We start from the raw sequence: 20,505 nt of genomic DNA, 5'->3' as shown, positions 1-20,505 counted from the left end.
CAGGCTGAAATTCAGGCGACTCTCAACGCTGAAGCTGTTGCTCGAGAAAAAGAGACTGCTCTCCTTGTGGCTGAGCAAAAGCACGAGATTAAAGAGTTGACGATGATGGAAAAGTTTATGCGCCACACTAATTCAGCCTACTTGGAGTTTATTACCTCTCAATCAGCTGAGGAGGACAATCTTCCATCAACAACTCCATGATCAACTCCACAACCTTTGCATATTGTTTCTCAACTCATGAACTAAGTTCTTTTATTCAGTTTGTATGTGTTATAAATTTTTTCTTTCTATGCTTTTGGTTTGATTTCTATTTTGGACTTGTGTATGTTCTGCTTTTAATACAATTATGGTTATGTTTATAATATGTTTTCATTAGATTTTTCATTTAATAAATCAGGATTAAAATCAGGATTACAAAACAATAAAAACCAGTTAATTTCATTATTTTCTAAAACAAAGTAGTTGCTATATAGTCGTCATTTAGCCGGCAAATTGTCGTTAAATAGAGGGTAAATAGTCGCAGAATAAAACGACTAATTTCAGACTAAAGTATTGCAAGTTTTCTTCATGTAAAAACATTGTAACTTTGTTGCAGATTAGTCGCTAAATTTAGCGACTAATACACGACTAATGCTAATATAATCGTTAAATTGTCGGCAAATTGTCGCCATATTTGGTTACTAAGTGACGACAATGCGACGACAAAGTAACGACAACACTATATCGTCGTTAAATAATTGCTAATAACGATTATTTAACGACTATACGTATTAGCAACAAAATTTTACCTACAACAGTAATTAGTCGCTAAATAGTCGTATATGTTCATTTAAGGACTATTTAGCGACTATTAACACAGTGGCCGTTAGCCTGTTTTCTTGTAGTGTAATACAATCATTTTTTGTAGTGATGATAGTTGGTAAAGACAGACTTGTGCAAGAATCAGACATACCACAACTCAACTATATCAAAGCTCGTAGCAGAGAAACGTTTCGGCTTCACCCAGCTAATGTGTTCATGCTTCATCATGTAGCCCGAGAACATACTACCCTCGCTGGTTATTTTGTCCCCAAAGGTACGTAAATATACTCATTCATTTATTCCGTGAGCGTTGTTGATGAGTTTGAAGCGGGTTTGCCTCAAAATTTCACAACTTTTAAAGATATGGAACAAAAAATTAGCAATAAAAATTTCAAACTTTTTTTTAAATTAAATTATACCAATAAATTGCTGACGTAATCTTACGTTATATAAGATAAAGGTTAGAACAAGAGAGGCATTTCTGACGTAAGACATGCATGCACAACGTAGTAGACACCAAACTAGTAGTGTGTGACAAAAATAACATGCAGCGAGAATATTTATTGATTCTTAATAAATATTAATTGATTCTTAACACATAAAAATCGGAACCAAACAAATATGGTTACACGATATTTTAGTGTCGTTGTAAAAAAAAAAAGATATTTTAGTGTAGATGCCATTAAATACAAACAAATTTACCCAAGCAACTGGAAATAAACGTTTATCTAAACAGATACAAAATATTAAGTTTCCTAATAATGCAGCATAAAGAAATCTTATCAGTTTGAATAATTAAGGTAATCGATATTTTAATTACACAATATTTTAGGAAGTTGTTTAAATTAAAAATTAAATTCGAAATTATATATACATAAACTTATTTTATTTGGTTTTATACTGTGAGATAATTACGGAAACAACAAATCGATTTAATAAAATTAAATAAAAACAAAATAATTATATGAAAAGTACAAATATTATAAATAACTAAAATGAATTTCAAATTCAGATCACGTATACTAAACAACTAGATTAGTAAATTACAAAATAAAAACTGTCAACAATATGTTATCTATACCAACAAATAAATTGTTTCATAAAATATCATTGAATTGATCATAGCTCTATTGAATTGAATTGCATTGAATTGATCATAGCTCTAAATGTATTTTAAAAATTAGGAATTGTTATCTTATTTACCTAAACTACTAACCTAATCTTTCGGAGTAAATTTAGGAACTATAACTATTAAAAAATATATTTTTAATAATGAAAGATTTTCCTATAAACCTAAATCGTTAAAGTTTATTTGTTATTGTATAAATACTGCTTGACAAGCCGATTACTCAGATTCATTTCTGTAGTTCTATTAAAATATTTCTTCAGTGTTTCTGTAGTTCCACTAAAATTCATTTGTTTCACATAACTTATTAATTTGTTTCAGATCTTCGTCTAGACAGATTAACCCAATGACATCTTGAGTATCTAGAAGCAAAAAGAAAACAGAAGATGCAACAATTAAGTTACTATTAGCAAATGAAGAGGTAAGTCACTAAACCAATAATAGATTAAGTTCATGTATTATATAGTCTCTAAATTACATGGGTATAATAAAATATAATGTTACTGTTGACAGACAAGTATACAACCCTCAAGTAAATAATATATATGTAGTCTAAGCAGATTTTTGAACTTGCAAGATTGAAAGACGTTTAAAAATGATGTACAGTTGACATTGCAGAACAGATGGTGTGAAAGACGAAAGCATGCAAGATCATACAGGGAGAAGTATAAGCAAGGGACTTTAATCTTAATATACTTCACTTGTGATTGGTTTTGTGATTGGCTTTACTGCGTTAAGATTTATATAGATGAAAAGAACATGTAATCTTAAAGAAGATTTATGCATCTATCCACACATAGTGTAAGATATATATGTGGTATAAAAGATAAATTGTTTATTAATAAATTTTATAAAACTGTTTTGAAATTGTAATTCACGGTTTTTGTTTTATATTTGATTAAAGGGTAGAATATTTTTGAATAAAGTAAAAATGCAAAAAAAGTAATTTGATGACCTGTTCAAATAAACAAGTGGATATTTGTTTACAAACTAATCGAAATTAAATCAACAACGTGACCCATTTACTGTCCCAAAATAACATAACATATTTCCTTTACTATTATTTTTAATGTAATTATCTTTATTGATAACTTAAACCAATCTAATCAATCTTTTGTCTGAAGAGAATTAAAAACAAATCAAATAGAAAATTGGTAGAGTTCGACTGCTGAATGTTGATAAAATATTTCTAAAAAACAATATATTTAAAAACTTAACTTCATATATTACTACAAAAAAACCTGCCTTTAGCGACTACCACTTGTGACTCTTTATTCAGTAGTAAAAAATAGCGACCATTTAGCGATTCATTTACGACTGTTTCCCGATCAAAATTACAGAAGAAGCAAAACAGTCACATATATACGACGGAAACAATATAGTCGCAAAACAATCGCAATTTGAGAATGTTCAGTGACAGTATTTTATAAAAAACAAAAGAGTCACAAATTAGCAACGATTTTGTAACGTATACTCCGGTCACAAGTTTATTTATAGATAACTTGCTAACTCCTATTTTTTGCGACGAACGTGCTACCATATGTGCGACTTATTTGCAACTTATTTTGCGACTGTTTAGCGTCTAACACCTGAATTAGATACTGCTTTGCGACTCCTTAGCAACTCTCGATTTTTTGAATTTGAAATTTCACATTAGAGAAATGTTAACATGTTTCTATACATGTTTCCAATTTTAATTGATCAATATCAGTCATATAAACTTTGTCAAAAGTTTCCATTTCAGTATTTAGACACAAAAGTTTCATAATATCTAAAATCATTGTAAAGAGTTACATGTTATTTCATAAGAAGGTTTCTAATTTTATGAAAATTGCAAAAAAAAGATATGAAAACAATATTTAAAAGTGATAAACTATTTCATATACTCTATAAGACAATCATTAGTCCATATTGTTGATTGATATCAATAGAGCTGGTCAAAAATGATACATTCCAAAAATTTGTATTGTGACTAAAGTAGGAGAGTCACAATACGGCAACAATTTGCAACTGACTTGTTACTAATTTTGCGACTCTTGCAATTTGCGACAAACATGCTATTAACGTCGTCTCACTCCTCGAATCCATCAGCCTCTCATTCCGTGACTAATTCAAATAGAACTATGCCATCCCAGTTTCCGCCGAGGACACAATAATCGCCTCCTGCTCCACCACCGCGGGTTGCTTCTCCACCACCGCAGTTTGCTTCTCAATCATCGCGGGTTGGTTCTCAACCACTGCTTCTTGCTCCTCAACCACCACTTCCTGTTCCTCCACTCATACAAGAACAACGAGACCTAAACATGGAAGAGGATTACGAAGAAGAAAACCCTAATCCAAATCCTGCCGAAGAAGAAAACCCTACTCCTAATCCAGCTCAAGAAGAATACCAAGATTGTTAGATGTTATGCTAGCTCTTCCAGGCCGACAACATCTCCCAGTTCTGTCTGTCGATCCCATCCCCGGCGTTGAGACTCTCTGGTAATTTCTCTTTGCTCTTAGTGTTAGGTTGAGACTCTGTTTTTGTTTGATTAAGTTTAGTGAAAGACAGCTTTGTTTGATTAAGTTAGAGGTTGTGTTTGATTGAGATTGAGATTGTTTGTTTTGAGATTGAGATTTGAGGTTGTTTGTTTTGTTGATTAAGTTGAGATTGAGATTGAGATTGTTTGTTTTGTTGAATGATTGAGATTGAGATTGTTCTCTTTGCTCTTAGTGGTAGGTTGAGATTGATTGTTTTGTTGATTTAGTTAGAGGTTGTGTTTGATTGTTTGGTTAAGACTGATTGTGTTTGATTGTTTGGTCTAGTCTAATACTCTGTTTTTTTTATTAAGTTTAGAGAATTTATGCTTAGTTGTCTGTAAGTTACATCTGCTTAGTGTTTGATTGTTTGGTTAAGACTGATTGTGTTAATTTGTATTGGTTAAGACTGATTGTGGTTAAGACTGATTGTGTTTGTTTTGTGACAGGTTTAACAGACACAAAGGAAAAATTTCCCGGGTGATTGCTGGAATATTTAGAAGGAAATTCGATGGTCATTACTACATCTGGAAGGTTACTCCTAAACCCATTCAAGAGAGATATTTCAGGACATTTGCGGTAATGTCTTATAGCTTTCAAAGTTTTATTATCTCTCATAACTGACTTTTAGTATCATCACTAACTTAACTCAATTGTAATATGTAGCGGAAGTTCTATTGGGATGCTGGGATTACTGAGCTTGTTAGAGAGGGGTTCTTAAACATAGACAAGAAACGATTGAAAGGCATTGTTAGTCAAGCTAAAAGCAGTGGTAAATAATCTGTTTGGATTACCAGTGCAGAACTGTGGGCTGAGATGTGTGATCATTGGAACGAACTTGATGTAATGGAGAGGAGCTCAAATGCCTCACAGTGAAGAAACTCCGATCGTGGTGGTCTTGGAGTCCACAAAGACCTTGCTGGTCAGAAATTATATGTGCAAATTCATCAAAAAATGGTAATTTAACATTGCTTCCATGATTTTAAAACTCTAAACACTTTGCTTCCATGGTTTTAACATTTTACTATTTCTTTGTAGGAGGAAGAATTGGGCTATCCGGTATCATTTGCAGAAGTGTTCATGAAGACACATACTCGAGCTGACGGATCGTTTGTTGATCAAAAAGCTAAACAAGTAGCCGAAGCTTATGAGAAAACCTTAGAGGAGAAACTGTGTGAAGTAGACGATGATGGTCCAGAAAATTCAGGGAATTCTTCTGAACGTTCAAGTCATCGTAATCTCAGCATTGAGGAAAAGATTGAAATCTTTCTTACGGTACTCTCACCATTGCTTTCTCAATCCACATTTTGGTTTTCATAATCCGCATTGTTACTTTATTAATACTTGTTTCTAGCCTTGACTAACGAAATGCTTTTGTTTTTATTCGTTTTAGTGTACTCAAACAAATGAGAAGGGAAACCTTTTTGGTCTTGGATCATTGGTTGAGACACTTAGAAAAGGGAAAAGGAAAGAAAGCTATGCAGAATCTTCTCCATCAACACCAACACTTCTCGAGCTTCAAGAACAACTTCGCAACAAGATAGCTCATCTAGATGCTGAGAATACCCGACGTGATAAGAAGCATCAAGAATCTCAAATGAAGACCAACAAGCTTCTCATCTACATGAAAGAGAAAGATCCAGGATTTGAGACTTTTATTGCTTCCTTTCGACCAACCACACCTGAAGACTATACACCTGAAGACATCATACCACCAGCCACCGGGTCAGGTACTCACCAGCCACCGCGTTAGACACAACACCAGCCACCACATCCCCTTTCTCCATTTACTCAAGTTCTAAACATTGTCTTTTCTAAGAAAACATAAATTTTAATTTGCTTTAGGATGATCTTTTTGGATAATGAATGATTAAGATATAATGATGCTAATCTTTTTGTGTGTTGAATGATTATGATATCTTTCTTAATGATTTGGTTTTGAATTTTAATTAATTGTGATTCTTTCCAAATTTGAGAAATAAAACAGTTTATTATATGCTAAAATGTCACCAAATTGCGACCAAATTTATTTCTGTGAAACTATCAGATAAGTGGCAAAATGGTTACTAATATATGAGGACTACTTTGCGATGGCAGATACGGAGTCTTAAAATTGTCACACAATTTAATCACTAATTTGCGACTGACTTGTAACTATGTTTACGACCGAAGGTTCCTAATATAAAGAGTCTGTAAAGCGTCTCTTATTGGCGACTATAGAACAGCGTCGTAATCCAGTCGCAATTTTGCGACCATTTTGAGATTCCACAAATTTACGTCCATTTTTTTGCGACTATCTTAAACAGTCGTTTAGTAGTCGCAAAGTAGGTGTTTGCGACTGTTTAGCGACCAATATTGGAGTCGTTAAGCGCATGTTTCTTGTAGTATATACATAATATATTATAAATATGTTAGCAAACTTAGTTTATGAAATCAATACCGCATGTACGTGTGGGTCAGAATCTAGTTTAATTATAAAAAGAAACCATATGAACGGGGTGAGTTTATCTTTATCTTGAATATTAAATTCTAATGATAAATTATAATAAATAATTAAATGTCATTTATTCCAACATGGTATAGTCTAACATTAATTATATTATATGATTGCAATGACGACAGGTAGTCAAATTCTTGTGAGCCGTTTGGGGCTTGTTTGGAATCCTAAAATATGGGACGAGCCTAACATGCGGTTCAAGCCAGAAATGCCTTAGCTGCCCCGGTTTGATGGAGCCAGACATGCGGTTTGTTACATTCGTCACCGGTTGGCGTAGCTGCCCGGCACTAAGGTTGGGGCATGTATGACCATCATGTTGTTAGCCAGGCTTCTCCAAGGGTTCGAATGGACTCTCCCTCATGGTCAAAGTCAAGTCGAGCTCATTTCGGCGGAGAGCAACTTGTTCATGGCCAAGCCTCTACTCGCATGTGCGAAACCTAGATTGGCTCAAAGTTATATCAGAAAATTCAGACCTAATATTTCGATATTACTTGGGTGACGAATCATTAAGTTATATAATTAATCTCACCAAATACCATATATACTGTACTGAAAAATTATATCCCAGAAGTACCATATACTTTTTTAATTATCAATTCATGTGCTTGTGTGCTTTTATATTTCCTTGTGGTTAGATGTTTATATAATAAAACCTCTATATTCTAATATTCGAGAAATAATAATAATGATTAATAGTTTTTTTTAATCCTAGCTAAGATAAAATATTTTTACAATAACTTTCTCAAAACCTTATTTAAATAGGGTGGTGTAATGCCTCGACAGCCATCTTTCAGTGGGCTTCATGTTCAATCCCAGCTCATGGGCCCAATTTCTTTAATGGGCCTCACATCCTCTCACTAGACAGTCACTTCCCGAAAGGTCACCCATCGTAAGACTACTCCAGCTCAAGCACGCTTAACTCTGGAGTTCTTTCAGGCCCCTTGACCAAAAAGATAAGTGCACTTTGGTGACATAGGTGACAAAATCGATTCTTTTAAACCTCTTTGCAAGTCTCTGAAACCGGGGTGTCACAATTCACCCCCTAACAGACCGCAACGTCTTCGTTGCACACCAAGACCGTCACCCCCTATGGTATGAGCCCACACGACTCCACACTCGTATGGGTTCGGCTCTGATACCACTTGTAACTCCCCGATCGCCACCTCTCAGTGGGCCCCATGTCCAATACTAGTCAGTGGGCCCATGTCCAGTCCCAGTCCATGAGTCCACCTTTCTTAATGGGCCTCATGTCCTCTCAGTAGGCCCGTGAGCCCATCCATATCCGACGGCCGGTTTGCTACATCCGGAAGATTTTAAAGACTTGTCCCTACAAAATCACCACATGATCTTTCCTTTTGTTTTGTCCTCACTCGCACATTTCCGACATTCACTTCCCGGAAGGTCACCCATCCTGAGAATACTCTAGCTCAAACACGCTTAACTGTGGAATACTCTCGAGACCCTTGACCAAAAAGATAATTGCACTTTGGTGACATAGGTTGGTAAATATATTCTTTTAAGAGAGAATAGCACTAGACCCACTTTTGTGAAAAGTCTTACATATACACCTACTTTTCTTCCTTCCTATACTTTTGTGTGTGTTATGCAAAGTTTATAACAAATTTGGGACAAATTTGCCCTTGTATCCCTTTTATAGGACAAATATTGAGTTTTTTTGGTCCATGGTCCCCCCCCTCTCTCTTTTTTTTTTAATCTTTAAAATCATTTGTGCAGTTAATATCAATAAATAATATATATTTTTGTACAAAATATTATGATTACATTTTTCTACATTTTAAGATATATTTTGTCTATTTTATATGAATAAGTTATATGTTATCCATTTTTATCTGAACATTTAGAGTTATAATTTAGTGTTTAGAGTTTTATAATTTAGGATTTTGATTTTAGGAGTTATGTGGATTCAATGTTAATATTTTGGGCTTATGGTTTAGAAGTTAGAGTTTAAGGCTTAGATTTAGGGTTTAGGATACAATGACAACATCAAATCCATATATTTATGGTCATATGGATACCAATAAAATTTGTGGGTTCTAGAGATTTATGATTTATGATACAACGACAACATTAAATCCATATATTCATGGTCATGTGGATACCAATAGAGTTTATGGGTTCTAGAGATTTAGGATTTATGATATAACGACAATATCAAATCCATATATTTGTGGTTATGTGGATACCAATAGAATTTATGGGTTCTAAATATTTAGGGTTTATGATACAACAAAAACATCAAATCCATATATTCATGGTCATGTGGATACCAATCGAATTTGTGGGTTCTAGATATTTAGGGTTTAAGATACAACAACAACATCAAATCCATATTTTCGTGATCATGCGGACACTAATAGAATTTGTGGGTAATGATAACAGATCAAAGTTTCTTAAAACTTATCCAAATGGATAACTACTTGCGAATGCAATATTTTGTTAATCCATTATGCATCTAATTTAAGCGTAAAGTATGTGGACAAACAAGTCTATTTCATATTGAAAATTTAGTTAAATAAAATTATTAATTTCTCAAATATTTAATTAAATTAGTTTGGACTTAGAAATTATTGATTTGACTATGAACACTAATTCAATTGTATTTAATTTAGATTAGACTCATAAATTATTATTTTTTGTGGAAAGAAAAAATACTGAAAGATGCAAAAAATATTTATTTACAAGTTAAACTTAAAACATAGTAATTAAAATAAAAAACAAATGTTGAAGAAAAAATATTAAAAGAAAGGAAAAAATAGAGACAGAAATGAGAAGGAAATAAAAAGTAAAAATAAAAATAAGATGATTAATTGGAAAAAGATAGAGAAAAAATGAGAAGGAAAGAAAAAAAGTAAAGGTAAAGAGAGTTAGAATTTAGTTAGGGGGTATATTGTAGTTTTACAAGTAGAATGTATATGTGTAGCAAAAAGTGGGTGTAAGTGTGATTAAAGTTGGGAAAAGTAGGTGTGAGTGCTATTTTGCTCATGAAAAAAATGTAGAGCGGGACATTTTATCCTATATGTGACAATTAGGTTCTTTCTTTAGTTTGGTATGTTACTGATATATCTCATTTCCCGAACATATCAGATGCATTGGGTATAAAGAGAAATGTGATCTCATTTGTCTAAAGGATGAGGTTTATGCTATTAAGCCAAGTAATTAGTGATTACAATGTAGAGGGCATCCATTTTCAATTCTGACGGGAAGAAAAGGAGAGCTCAACATTCTTATTGATAGCCCTAAACCCCGCCGATCACCAGCCACCTTCTCCACCGGTAAAGTCTTTGATGCCGATTTCAACCACAAAAATTTGTTGATGATCTCATCCTCCTTCCTGAGGGAGAGTATAACGGTGTCCCTGCAAAAGAGTACTTCATCACAATTTTGTGATTAAATTTTCACTGGTTAATTCATGTTGTACACTTCATAGTATGAGTATGTGTTAGTTGATCTAAAAGTACTTCTTTTGCTAAAATGGTTTCAACTAACAAGGTGGACAAAGTTTTTAGACTGTCATGTGGAGGGTGCTTCGTCTGTTGGTTGAATTTGGTGACTACAATGGTACTAACTTGTCAAGAATCATACTGTTTTCTATCAAAAATGATTCAAAGATACAGAAGGAGGCTGCCATTTCTGGTTAACGAACTGAGAACATACTACCATTTCCGGTTAACGAACTGATACTAGGCTTTTTGTATGTCCTAGTAGGTTCACTTAACCTTATGTAGTTGTAGTACTTAAGGTGTCAATCCAAATGGGATGTTGCTAGCAATCAGGATGCAATCAAGAAATCACAAGTCAAGCCAATTCAAAGAGTGGTTTTGTATCTAACAATCCTAGAATGACCAGAATGCAAAACGAAAATGAGTTACAGAACTAGAAACGAACATGTATGACAAGACGTAAAAATGAGTACAAGCAGAAGTGTTTAACATGCCACAAGCAAACTATCCCTATACAATGAGTCCTAAGGATGGGAGTAATTGATGTCGGCGGAGTCTCCTAGTATACAGAGTGTTTAACATGCCACAAGCAAACTATCCCTATACACGACTTAGCTAATCCAATCTCTTGGCAGAAGCTACTCATACTCAAACACTTCCAAACCTAGCTCTCGCTAGAGAAACATGGTTAAGCAGGCATGACAAACCAGTTCATTCACGTCAACAAACATCCTAGACAACTAATCTCTTAGGCTAGGAACGTAAGTCTCTAACACTAGTTGGTCAGACATTTCATCAAACACCTTTTAGGTGTGGAAGTGTCTAAGACCTAGTTCCAATTGATCAGAGAGAAACTAATATTTCTAACTCTAGTCCAGAAGGATATCATACGAATCAAGCTTAAACACCCTACATACTAAGATCCTGCACCTAATCTATCCCATCCTCAAGAACTATCATACTACTCGGATCTAGAAATCATCATCAAAGTTACAAAATTGGATAACATTGAATCAAGCATCATGCGATAGATAAAAATGAGGTGAACAACTTTGTAGAAGAAATCAAATGCAAAAACTCAATAAAATCAAAGCTATCTGGATTACAAGATCAGAGAACATTTTAGGTGGCTAGGTAAACCTTAGAAAAGAAAACGAGATAAAAGATTTTCCCTGAAAACATAACAAAATGTATGTATAGAAAAACATGGAAAGCCCTAGAACATAAAACGACAAGATAGAGCGTCGGTTTGGGAATCGGGTCGTCCAAGTCGCGGGTTGTCAGTCCTAGGAGTGCGTCGGTCGAGCTGGGTCGAGTGGAGTTTTGTTGGCTCCACCCATAGTGGTGTTGGCTCGATCCAGAGTGGTGTTGGCTCGATCCAGAGTGGTGTTGGCTCGAGCTGGGTGTATACGCATCCACTAAAACGATGATAACTCTTGAACCACACCTCTGATTGGCTTGAAATAAACACCATTCGAAAGATGACTCAATTCCTAAAACTTTTAAGAACACGTCAAAAGCTAAGTACCTCGACTGGTGGCTCTAATGGTTGCCTGAGTGGTGGCTTGAGCGCGTGAGTGAAATTGGCTCGATTGAGTGGAGCAGCGTGAGTGGCTCGATTGAGTTCAGCGGTTGGCTCGATTGGTGAGGCTCGAACGGGAGACAAAGTCGGCTCGAGAGAGGGAGTTTGGAATGCGGCTCGAGCATGGATGTTGGAGTGTGGCTCGAGCGTTGATGACATCCATTCCAGGCATGATGGATCGAGTGGAATACTGATGCTTCTTCCTAGGATCGCGTCCAAGTCGCATGTCGGTCGAGTCACATGACGTCCATTCCGGTCATGCTTGGTCGAGCCGCATGTCTCAACCTCCATTCGGTTCCAACAGTCTGGACATCTCCCAAACACCTGAAATAACTCCAATATGCAAGATTAGAGCTGTCAAACGGGCTTAGAGCCCGCGGGCATGACCCGATTAGTATCACTGCGGGATGGGCTTGGACAAGCAAAATTTTGTCCACAAAAATGGGGGCATAGCGGGCTTGGTCCATGCGGAACACGGGTTTAGCGGGTTTGTCTGTGGCGGGTTAGCGGGTTAGCGAGTTTGTCTTTAAAAATAAAATATTATATATATATATATATATATATATATATATATATATTTAAACCTTCTGTCTCTTATAGAGGTTTTTAAATCTTTGATACAAGTAAAAGTTTAACCTAAAAGGCTAAAAACTAAAACCCTCGTCGTTGAACTAACAATTTAGAAGGAAAGATGGAGAGTCTCGACTTCAGAGAGACAAAGAGTCAGAGTATTCCTAGTTTCACAAATCACAACTCAGATACTCATATCATTCATCATCCTTCACAGTTCATATTATTTATCAATGGTAAGTTACTTCTTACTACTTACTAAGATAGTGTCTAGATGATTTAACATTTAGCCTTGTTAAAAATTAAATGTAATAGTTTGTGTTTTTTTTTAGGAGTCACGTGATTCCTGCAATCTTAGATCGTTAGATTTGGAATCTCAGAGAATTGTTGATTCTACTTATGCTGAAAACGAACGAGTAATATTTGATGGAGTTCAATCATGTAAACGTCGTAAAAGGCTCTCAATTGAGATCAACGATGATGATATTAACAAACAAAAGTCACCATTACAGAGGAGGAGAAAACAGTCTAATGGAGCTAAAATATCTAAGCCTAGTTAAATTTCATCCATTGAGATCGATGATGATGACGATGATAATGATGGTGACAAAGGAAAGTCACCACCACAGAGGAAGAGAAGGCATAGTGATGGAGCTGGAACATCAAAACCTAGTAAAAGGTCATCAATTGAGATCGATGATGTTGATGATGATGACGACGTCGATGATGATGATTGGTGACAAAGGAAATTCACCACCAAAGAAAAAGAGAAGGCAATATTCAGAAATGTGGGCTGACTTTACAGTGATTACTAAGAAGGATGGCAAGGGAAAAACTGTGGAAAGAGAATTGTGCAAGCATTGTAAGTCGGATTTTGCTTATAATCCACACAAAAATGGTACAAATTCATACAAACGTCATTTGAGGGTGTGTAAGCTTAAGCCTATAAATGAAGATATTAGTCAAATGATGCTTAATTCAGAAGCAAGGTTGAAAGCTAAGAAGATAGATCATATGGTTTTTCGTTAAATGATAGCTAAATGTATCATTCAGCATGATCTCCCATTTGCTTATGTTGAGTATGAGAGAGTAAGATCAATTTGGAAGTATTTGAATGAAGATGTGAAATTTATCAGCCGAAACATAGTGCCAGCCGATGTTTACAAGTTTTATGAGAATGAAGCAGAGAATTTAAAGCGAGAATTAGCTAATCTTCCTGGAAGGATCAGTCTCACTTCTGATTTATGGTCTACAATCACTCAAGAGGGATACATGTGTTTAACAGCACATTACATTGACAAGAATTGGAAACTGAACAACAAAATTCTAGCATTTTGTGTTGTACCGCTTCCATATATAGGTACACACTTAGCTATGAAGATTCTTGAGAAACTGAAGGAATGGGGGATTGAAAAAAAAGTGTTCTCACTTACTTTAGACAATGCTACTAACAATGATACAATGCAAGAGATGGTAAAAAATCAGCTTATGTTACGAAATGATTTGTTGTGTGGAGGAGAGTATTTTCATGTGAGATGTGCAGCACATGTTATTAATCTCATTGTTCAAGATGGTCTGGCAGTGATTGGTGATTCGTTGGACAAAATCAGGGAGAGTATCAAGTATGTTCAAAGATCAGAACGCCGGGAGAAACTATTCGCAAAATGTGTGGACTTTGTTGGTATAAAGCATAAGGCTGGTTTGCTGTTGGATGTGAAAATAAGATGGAACTCAACATACAAGATGCTTGATAGTATAGAGCTGCATTTGCTAATCTCAAAGTTATTGATGGGTTAAACTATAAGTTTTTTCCTACAGAAGATGAATGGAAACGACTCAATAGTCTGTGTGATTTGTTGGAGCCGTTTGATCAGGTTACTACTCTTATTTCAGGTTCCACATATCCAACTTCTAACTTGTACTTCATGCAATTCTGGAAGATCAATAACTGGTTGACAGTGAATGAGTTTAGCGATGATGAAGTTATTAGAATCATGATTGTACCCATGAAGGAGAAGTTTGATAAGTACTAGGAAGAAGTAAGTGATATATTTGCAATGACTACAGTGCTTGATCCAAGGTTGAAGCAAACTTTTGTTTTGGTAGACTTGATAAAAGTACTTGTCAACAGAAAATTGAACACTTGAAAAGTAAGCTAACTACTTTGTTTGAATTATATGAGAACAAGTCAGTTTTTGCATCACATTCTATGGAGACACGTGAAACAGATTACCAGAGAGATGACAATGAAGGAAAAAGAGGAAACTAAAAACAAAAAATTAAAAACACAAAGATCCTAAAGAATATTTACAGTGATACCTTTGGGACTTCCTCCCAATTGAGATTGTTTAAAGTCTCTGAGCTTGACTTGCATACACCTTATGCTTTGGGAGGGTCATAGAGAGGCTTTAGAGGCCTCTCTAGAAGTTCTTGTCTAGCTAGATACTCTTTAACATTCTTCCCATGTTCAATAAGAAAATATATTCTCCTCTTCATTATCCTAAACCTCTTACTTAATTCCCTTGGAGGAGTACTTCTCATTGTACCTTGGAGCTTCTTGATTTGCCCACTCATCTCCTTCACCATAGCTGCTAACTCTTTCATTGAATCCCTTAGAATCTTAGTATTTTGAAGTTCATACAAACTGTCAAGCGCGTGAGGACTTGATTCTTGTTGTTGGTGAGGTTTAGGAAGCAGGTCTTGACGCGTAGGGAGGGTAACGACTGCACTCGAGTTGGAGACTGGTCGAAATATAATTTGAGTTTTCTCTTTGGTTACCAAAACCTTAGTTTCTGCCTCATTCACACTCTCAAAGATGTCAAACCCATATTTCTGATCTTTCTCTTCAATCACGAAGGTCTGCCCATCAATAGTTGGTTTCTTCTTAGAATCCTTGATATCAAAATTCATCTTGAAGTTTTTACCCAGATTGAGATTAATCATCCCTTTCTTGACATCAATGACTCCTCCAGCTGTAGCTAAGAAAGGTCTTCCCAGGATTAGTGGATCTTTAGGCTCTTCATCCATTTTCAGCACCACAAAGTCAGTAGAAATCTCAGCTTGTCCAATTTTGATGGGCAGGTTCTCTAGTAGACCATGAGGCAGTCTAGTAGTCCTATCAGCCAATATTAAGCGGAGGTTGCATGACTTGTATTTGTTGAATCCTAGCCTCTGAGCTACATAGAGTGGCATGAGGCTGACTGAAGCACCAAAGTCACATAGGCACTTTTTGAAAGACAATGGACCTAGAGAACAAGGAAAAGTGAAAGAACCTGGGTCCTCTAGCTTCTTTAGGATAATCATCTTCTGAATAACAGCCTTGCATTCATGAATAACCCCTCCTATGACATGCACTACCCTCTCATCTTCCAGAGCCTTAGCTTGAGCTCCTTTAGCTATCTCCTCCTTCTCTTTGGTCCTTTATGTTACCAAATCAGTTAAAAACTTTTGATATTGAGGCACAAGTGCAAATACATCGAGCAAAGGCATCCTAAGTTCAATTTCCTTGACTTGGCGGAGGAATGAATCTCACAGGTTTATCCTTGGGAGGAGCGGGTTCTTTAGTAGTTTGAGGATCAGATTGCTTGACTAACTCAATTGGATCCTTGAGCACCTCGACGGAATTCTTTATTTGAACTTCATCTTGAAGATAATCTTCCCCATCTAAACTCTCATTGTCCTCAGTGAGCCGTACATCTACAACTTGGGTGGTGATAGCATGGATAGTAGCAGAGTCTTTGGGGTTTTGAACTGCTTTTCGAGGTAGTTGGCCAGGTATTGGGGTAGAAGTAGAAGCAATTTTTCCTTCCATATACTTCATCTTGGAGTTAAGTGCTTCAAACTTGACATTCAGATCATTGTAGGAACACTCCATTCGCTGACTCAGTTCAGCAAGCTTCTTGGCAGTTTCCAGAGAACTGGTAGCTTGACCTTTAAGAATTTGTTGTATCATTTGCTTCATTTCGTGATCAGGAGCTGGAGTAGGCTGAACTGGTTGAGGGCGGAATCCTGGCGGTGGTTCTGAGTGAGCTTGATAACCTTGCTGGAACTGCTGTGTAGGCACGAATCCTTGATTATAGGGCGCAAAAGGTTTTTGTTGACCTTGTTGTTGCAGCTAAGGAGGGTACACCTGATCTTGTGGATTTGCAACGTTGGTGCTCCGGTAAGCAAATTGGGGTTCGTCTTATAGGGGTTGTAACTCTGTTGTATACACCTTGATTCTGGACGTAACTGATCTCTTCAAACTACTCACCCTCCCCATCCTGAACTTGAAAATGGTCATCCCCAGATACGAAATGGACAGTCTGCTGCTGACTTAGCAAGAGGCGGTCAAGCTTGTCATTAACATTCTCAAGGTCCCTCTTGTACTTCTCCTCAGACCCAACGCCGCCTCTAACTGTGCGGTCATAGTCTTCATTGTAGTTGCCATCAAACTGGGCAAGATTCTCAACCAGTTGCCATCCTTCATTTCTGGCACCAAATTGATACTAGGCTTTTTGTATGTCCTAGTAGGTTCACTTAACCTTATGTAGTTGTAGTACTTAAGGCGTCAATCCAAATGGGATGTTGCTAGCAATCAGGATGCAATCAAGAAATCACAAGTCAAGCCAATTCAAAGAGTGGTTTTGTATCTAACAATCCTAGAATGACCAGAATGCAAAACGGAAATGAGTTACAGAACTAGAAACGAAAATGTATGACAAGAAGTAAAAATGAGTAAAAGCAGAAACGAGTCTAAGCGTGAACTAAACAACAAGAACCGAAACAGTCTCAAGAATGCAATAAAAATCATAAAGATAGAAGTCCTAAGGATGGGAGTAATTGATGTCGGTGGAGTCTTCTAGTCTACAGAGTGTTTAACATGCCACAAGCAAACTATCCCTAGACAATGAACATCACGACTTCGCTAATCTAATCTCTTGGCAGAAGCTACTCATACTCAAACACTTCCAAACCTAGCTCTCGCTAGAGAAACATGGTTAAACAGGCATGACAAACCAGTTCATTCACGTCAACAAACATCCTAGACAACTAATCTTAAAGACTAGGAATGTAAGTCTCTCGCACTAGTTGGTCAGACATTTCATCAAACACCATTTGGGTGCGGAAGTGTCTAAGACCTAGTTCCAATTGATCAGAGAGAAACTAGTATTTTTAACTCTAGTCCAGAAGGATATCATACGAATCAAGCTTAAACACCCTACATACTAAGATCATGCACCTAATCTATCCCATCCTCAAGAACTATCACACTACTCCGATCCAGAAATCATCATCAAAGTTACAAACTTGGAGAACATTGAATCAAGCATCATGAGATAGATAAAAATGAGGTGAACAACTTTGTAGAAGAAATCAAATGCAAAAACTCAATAAAATCAAAGCTATTTGTATTACAAGATCAGAGAACGTTTTAGGTGGCTAGATAAACCTTAGAAAAGAAAACGAGATAAAATATTTTCCCCAAGTAAAAACATAACAAAACGTATTTATAGAAAAACATGGAAAGCCCTAGAACATAAAACGACAAGATAGAGCGTCGGTTCGGGAATCGGGTTGTCCAAGTCGCGGGTCGTCAGTCCTGGGAGTGCGTCGGTCGAGCTGGGTCGAGTGGACGGGTGTTGGCTCAAGATGGTTCGAGTGGAGTGTTGTTGGCTCGACCCATAGTGGTGTTGGCTCGACCCGGAGTGGTGTTGGCACGATCCAGAGTGGCGTTGGCTCGATCCAGAGTGGTGTTGGCTCGAGCTGGGTGTATACGCATCCACTCAAACGATGATAACTCTTGAAACGTACCTCCGATTGGCTTGAAATAAAGGGCATTGGAAAGATGACTCAATTCCCTACAACATTTATGAAGACGTCAAAAGCTAAGTCCCTCGACTGGTGGTTCGAGCGCGTGAGTGAAATTGGCTCGATTGAGTGCAGCAGCGTGAGTGGCTCGATTGAGTTCAGCGGTGGGCTCGATTGGTGAGGTTCGAACGAGAGACGAAGTCGGCTCGAGAGAGGGAGTTCAGAATTCAGCTCGAGTGTGGATGTTGGAGTGTGGCTCGAGCGTTGATGACATCCATTCCAGGCATGATGGATCGAGTGGGATACTGGTGCTTCTTCCTAGGAGCGCGTCCAAGTCGCACGTCGGTCAAGTCACATGATGTCCATTCTGGTCATGGTTGGTCGAGCCGCATGTCTCAACTTCCATTCGGTTCCAACAGTCTGGACATCTCCTAAACACCTGAAATAACTCCAATATGGAAGATGTATGTAGGATCAATGCAAAGACTACCTAGATATGCATATTATGCAAAAGAGACTAAAAACAATGCAAAACAATGAGTTAAAAGAACAAAATGAATAACAAATGCATGATGAAAGAGTGTAAAATATATACATATCACGAACCGAGGGCTTAGCTCCAGACTCTTGATCTGATTTTGTTTATGCTACTTCAAAATAGATAGATGTTATGTTCTTAAGAAGATGCAAACGTTGTTATATTTTTAAGAACACAAAAATATATATTTGTGTTGTAAAATATTCTAAAATTACCCAAAGTATATTCTAATAGATTCTCAAAGAATCACACATTTGTTTTAAAAAAACAAAAAAAAACTCTAAAAGATAATCAAATCTCCTAAAAACCCACTCAATTCTTTCAAAATTCTAAAATATTAAAATCTTATCAAATCCTTTAAAATATCAAGTTCAATACCCCCTCATAGTATGCCATTCCCGATTTTCATGTTAGACTTAAGGGTGTATTGAAACTTTGATTTTGAAAGATTTGTGGGATTTAGGAAATTTGGAATTTTGATAGATTTTAGGGAAGTTGATATAATTTATGTTAAAATTCTTTTAAATCCCACCTAAAACCATGAGATTTGGATTTCTGTATTTTTAACTAAACAAATCCTCTCAAATTCTTTAGAATAACCAAAACTTATTAAAATCCATATCCACAAATTGTTTTGAATAACAGTAGATTTTAAAGTAGATTTTTAAATCATCAGTTCAATAACAGTGGAGTTTAATAGACTTTTTAAAATCCATGATTGAATAACATAAGATTTGCAAATTTTACACAAATCACTTAAAATGTCAAGTTGAATACACTTATGTGAGATTATTGGTTCTATGATTTTAATGGATTTGGAAATCCAAACAAGAATTATGTGTTATTCAATCATTGATTTTAAAATACTTATCAAAATCATATGTTATTGATTATAGGATTTACAAATACTTGTTAAAATCTCATCTTCTTCGTTTAAAATGACTCATCAACTATTCAACTTACCTTTGCAATTGGTGGCTGAATTTTCTATCACGATAATTATGGAATGTCATTCTCTTTCTCTTCTCTGTCATGCACAAATTGTCTTTCTCTTCGGTCATGCACGCACACCCCGGTAGAAAATTATAACTCCAGACTTTTTTCTATTGAAAATTATAATTCCATGGGTTTTTTTCTATTGAAAATTATAACTCCACTGTTATATTATTTCCGTTTTGTTCTTTTCATTTATTATTTTGCAATTTACAGAGTTACACGGCCTTCTGTGAACCAAAAAAAAAAAATAGAACAGCCATACAAGAACGATTATAATTTTTTGGGTTCGTAAAAAATGTCTGAGACACTATTCTTATGTTGCAAACTAAGAGTTGTAAAATAACGATTCTTATTCAAAAATAAATACATGAGAATATTGTGTTTTGTGAATTTATGATATAACATGTGTTGTAATATTAACTAAAATGTATTAAAAAGAAAAAGATAGATTGGATCATTTCACTATTATGTTTTTTTAGTTTTGTTTGTTCATTTACTTTTTTGTTTTGTTTAAACGGAGGTATTTTATCTTTGATCGGTTTTCATACTCATTAATCTGTGGGCGGCTCTCCCTATAAAATGGCAGCAAGTGTGAAAGACAACGTTCAGCTTTCTCTTACCATCTGT

At 35.9% G+C, this 20,505-nt stretch overlaps 1 protein-coding gene across 1 annotated transcript; it reads left to right on the top strand.

The window, feature by feature from the left end:
• Positions 1-5,306: 5,306 nt before the first annotated feature.
• Positions 5,307-6,197, top strand: LOC147925288 (uncharacterized). The gene is made up of 3 exons (XM_087492559.1): positions 5,307-5,366; positions 5,483-5,719; positions 5,838-6,197. Exons 1-3 carry the CDS (start codon positions 5,307-5,309, stop codon positions 6,195-6,197), a joined length of 657 nt encoding a protein of 218 aa, XP_087348685.1.
• Positions 6,198-20,505: the final 14,308 nt, after the last annotated feature.

Source organism: Camelina sativa, chromosome 16 (genome assembly GCF_030686135.1).
Source record: "Camelina sativa cultivar CO46 ecotype springtype chromosome 16, ASM3068613v1".
Classification (NCBI taxonomy): Eukaryota; Viridiplantae; Streptophyta; class Magnoliopsida; order Brassicales; family Brassicaceae; genus Camelina; species Camelina sativa.
The sequence above is the reverse complement of the archived record's forward strand: the minus strand, read 5'-3'. Positions and strand labels throughout refer to the sequence as shown.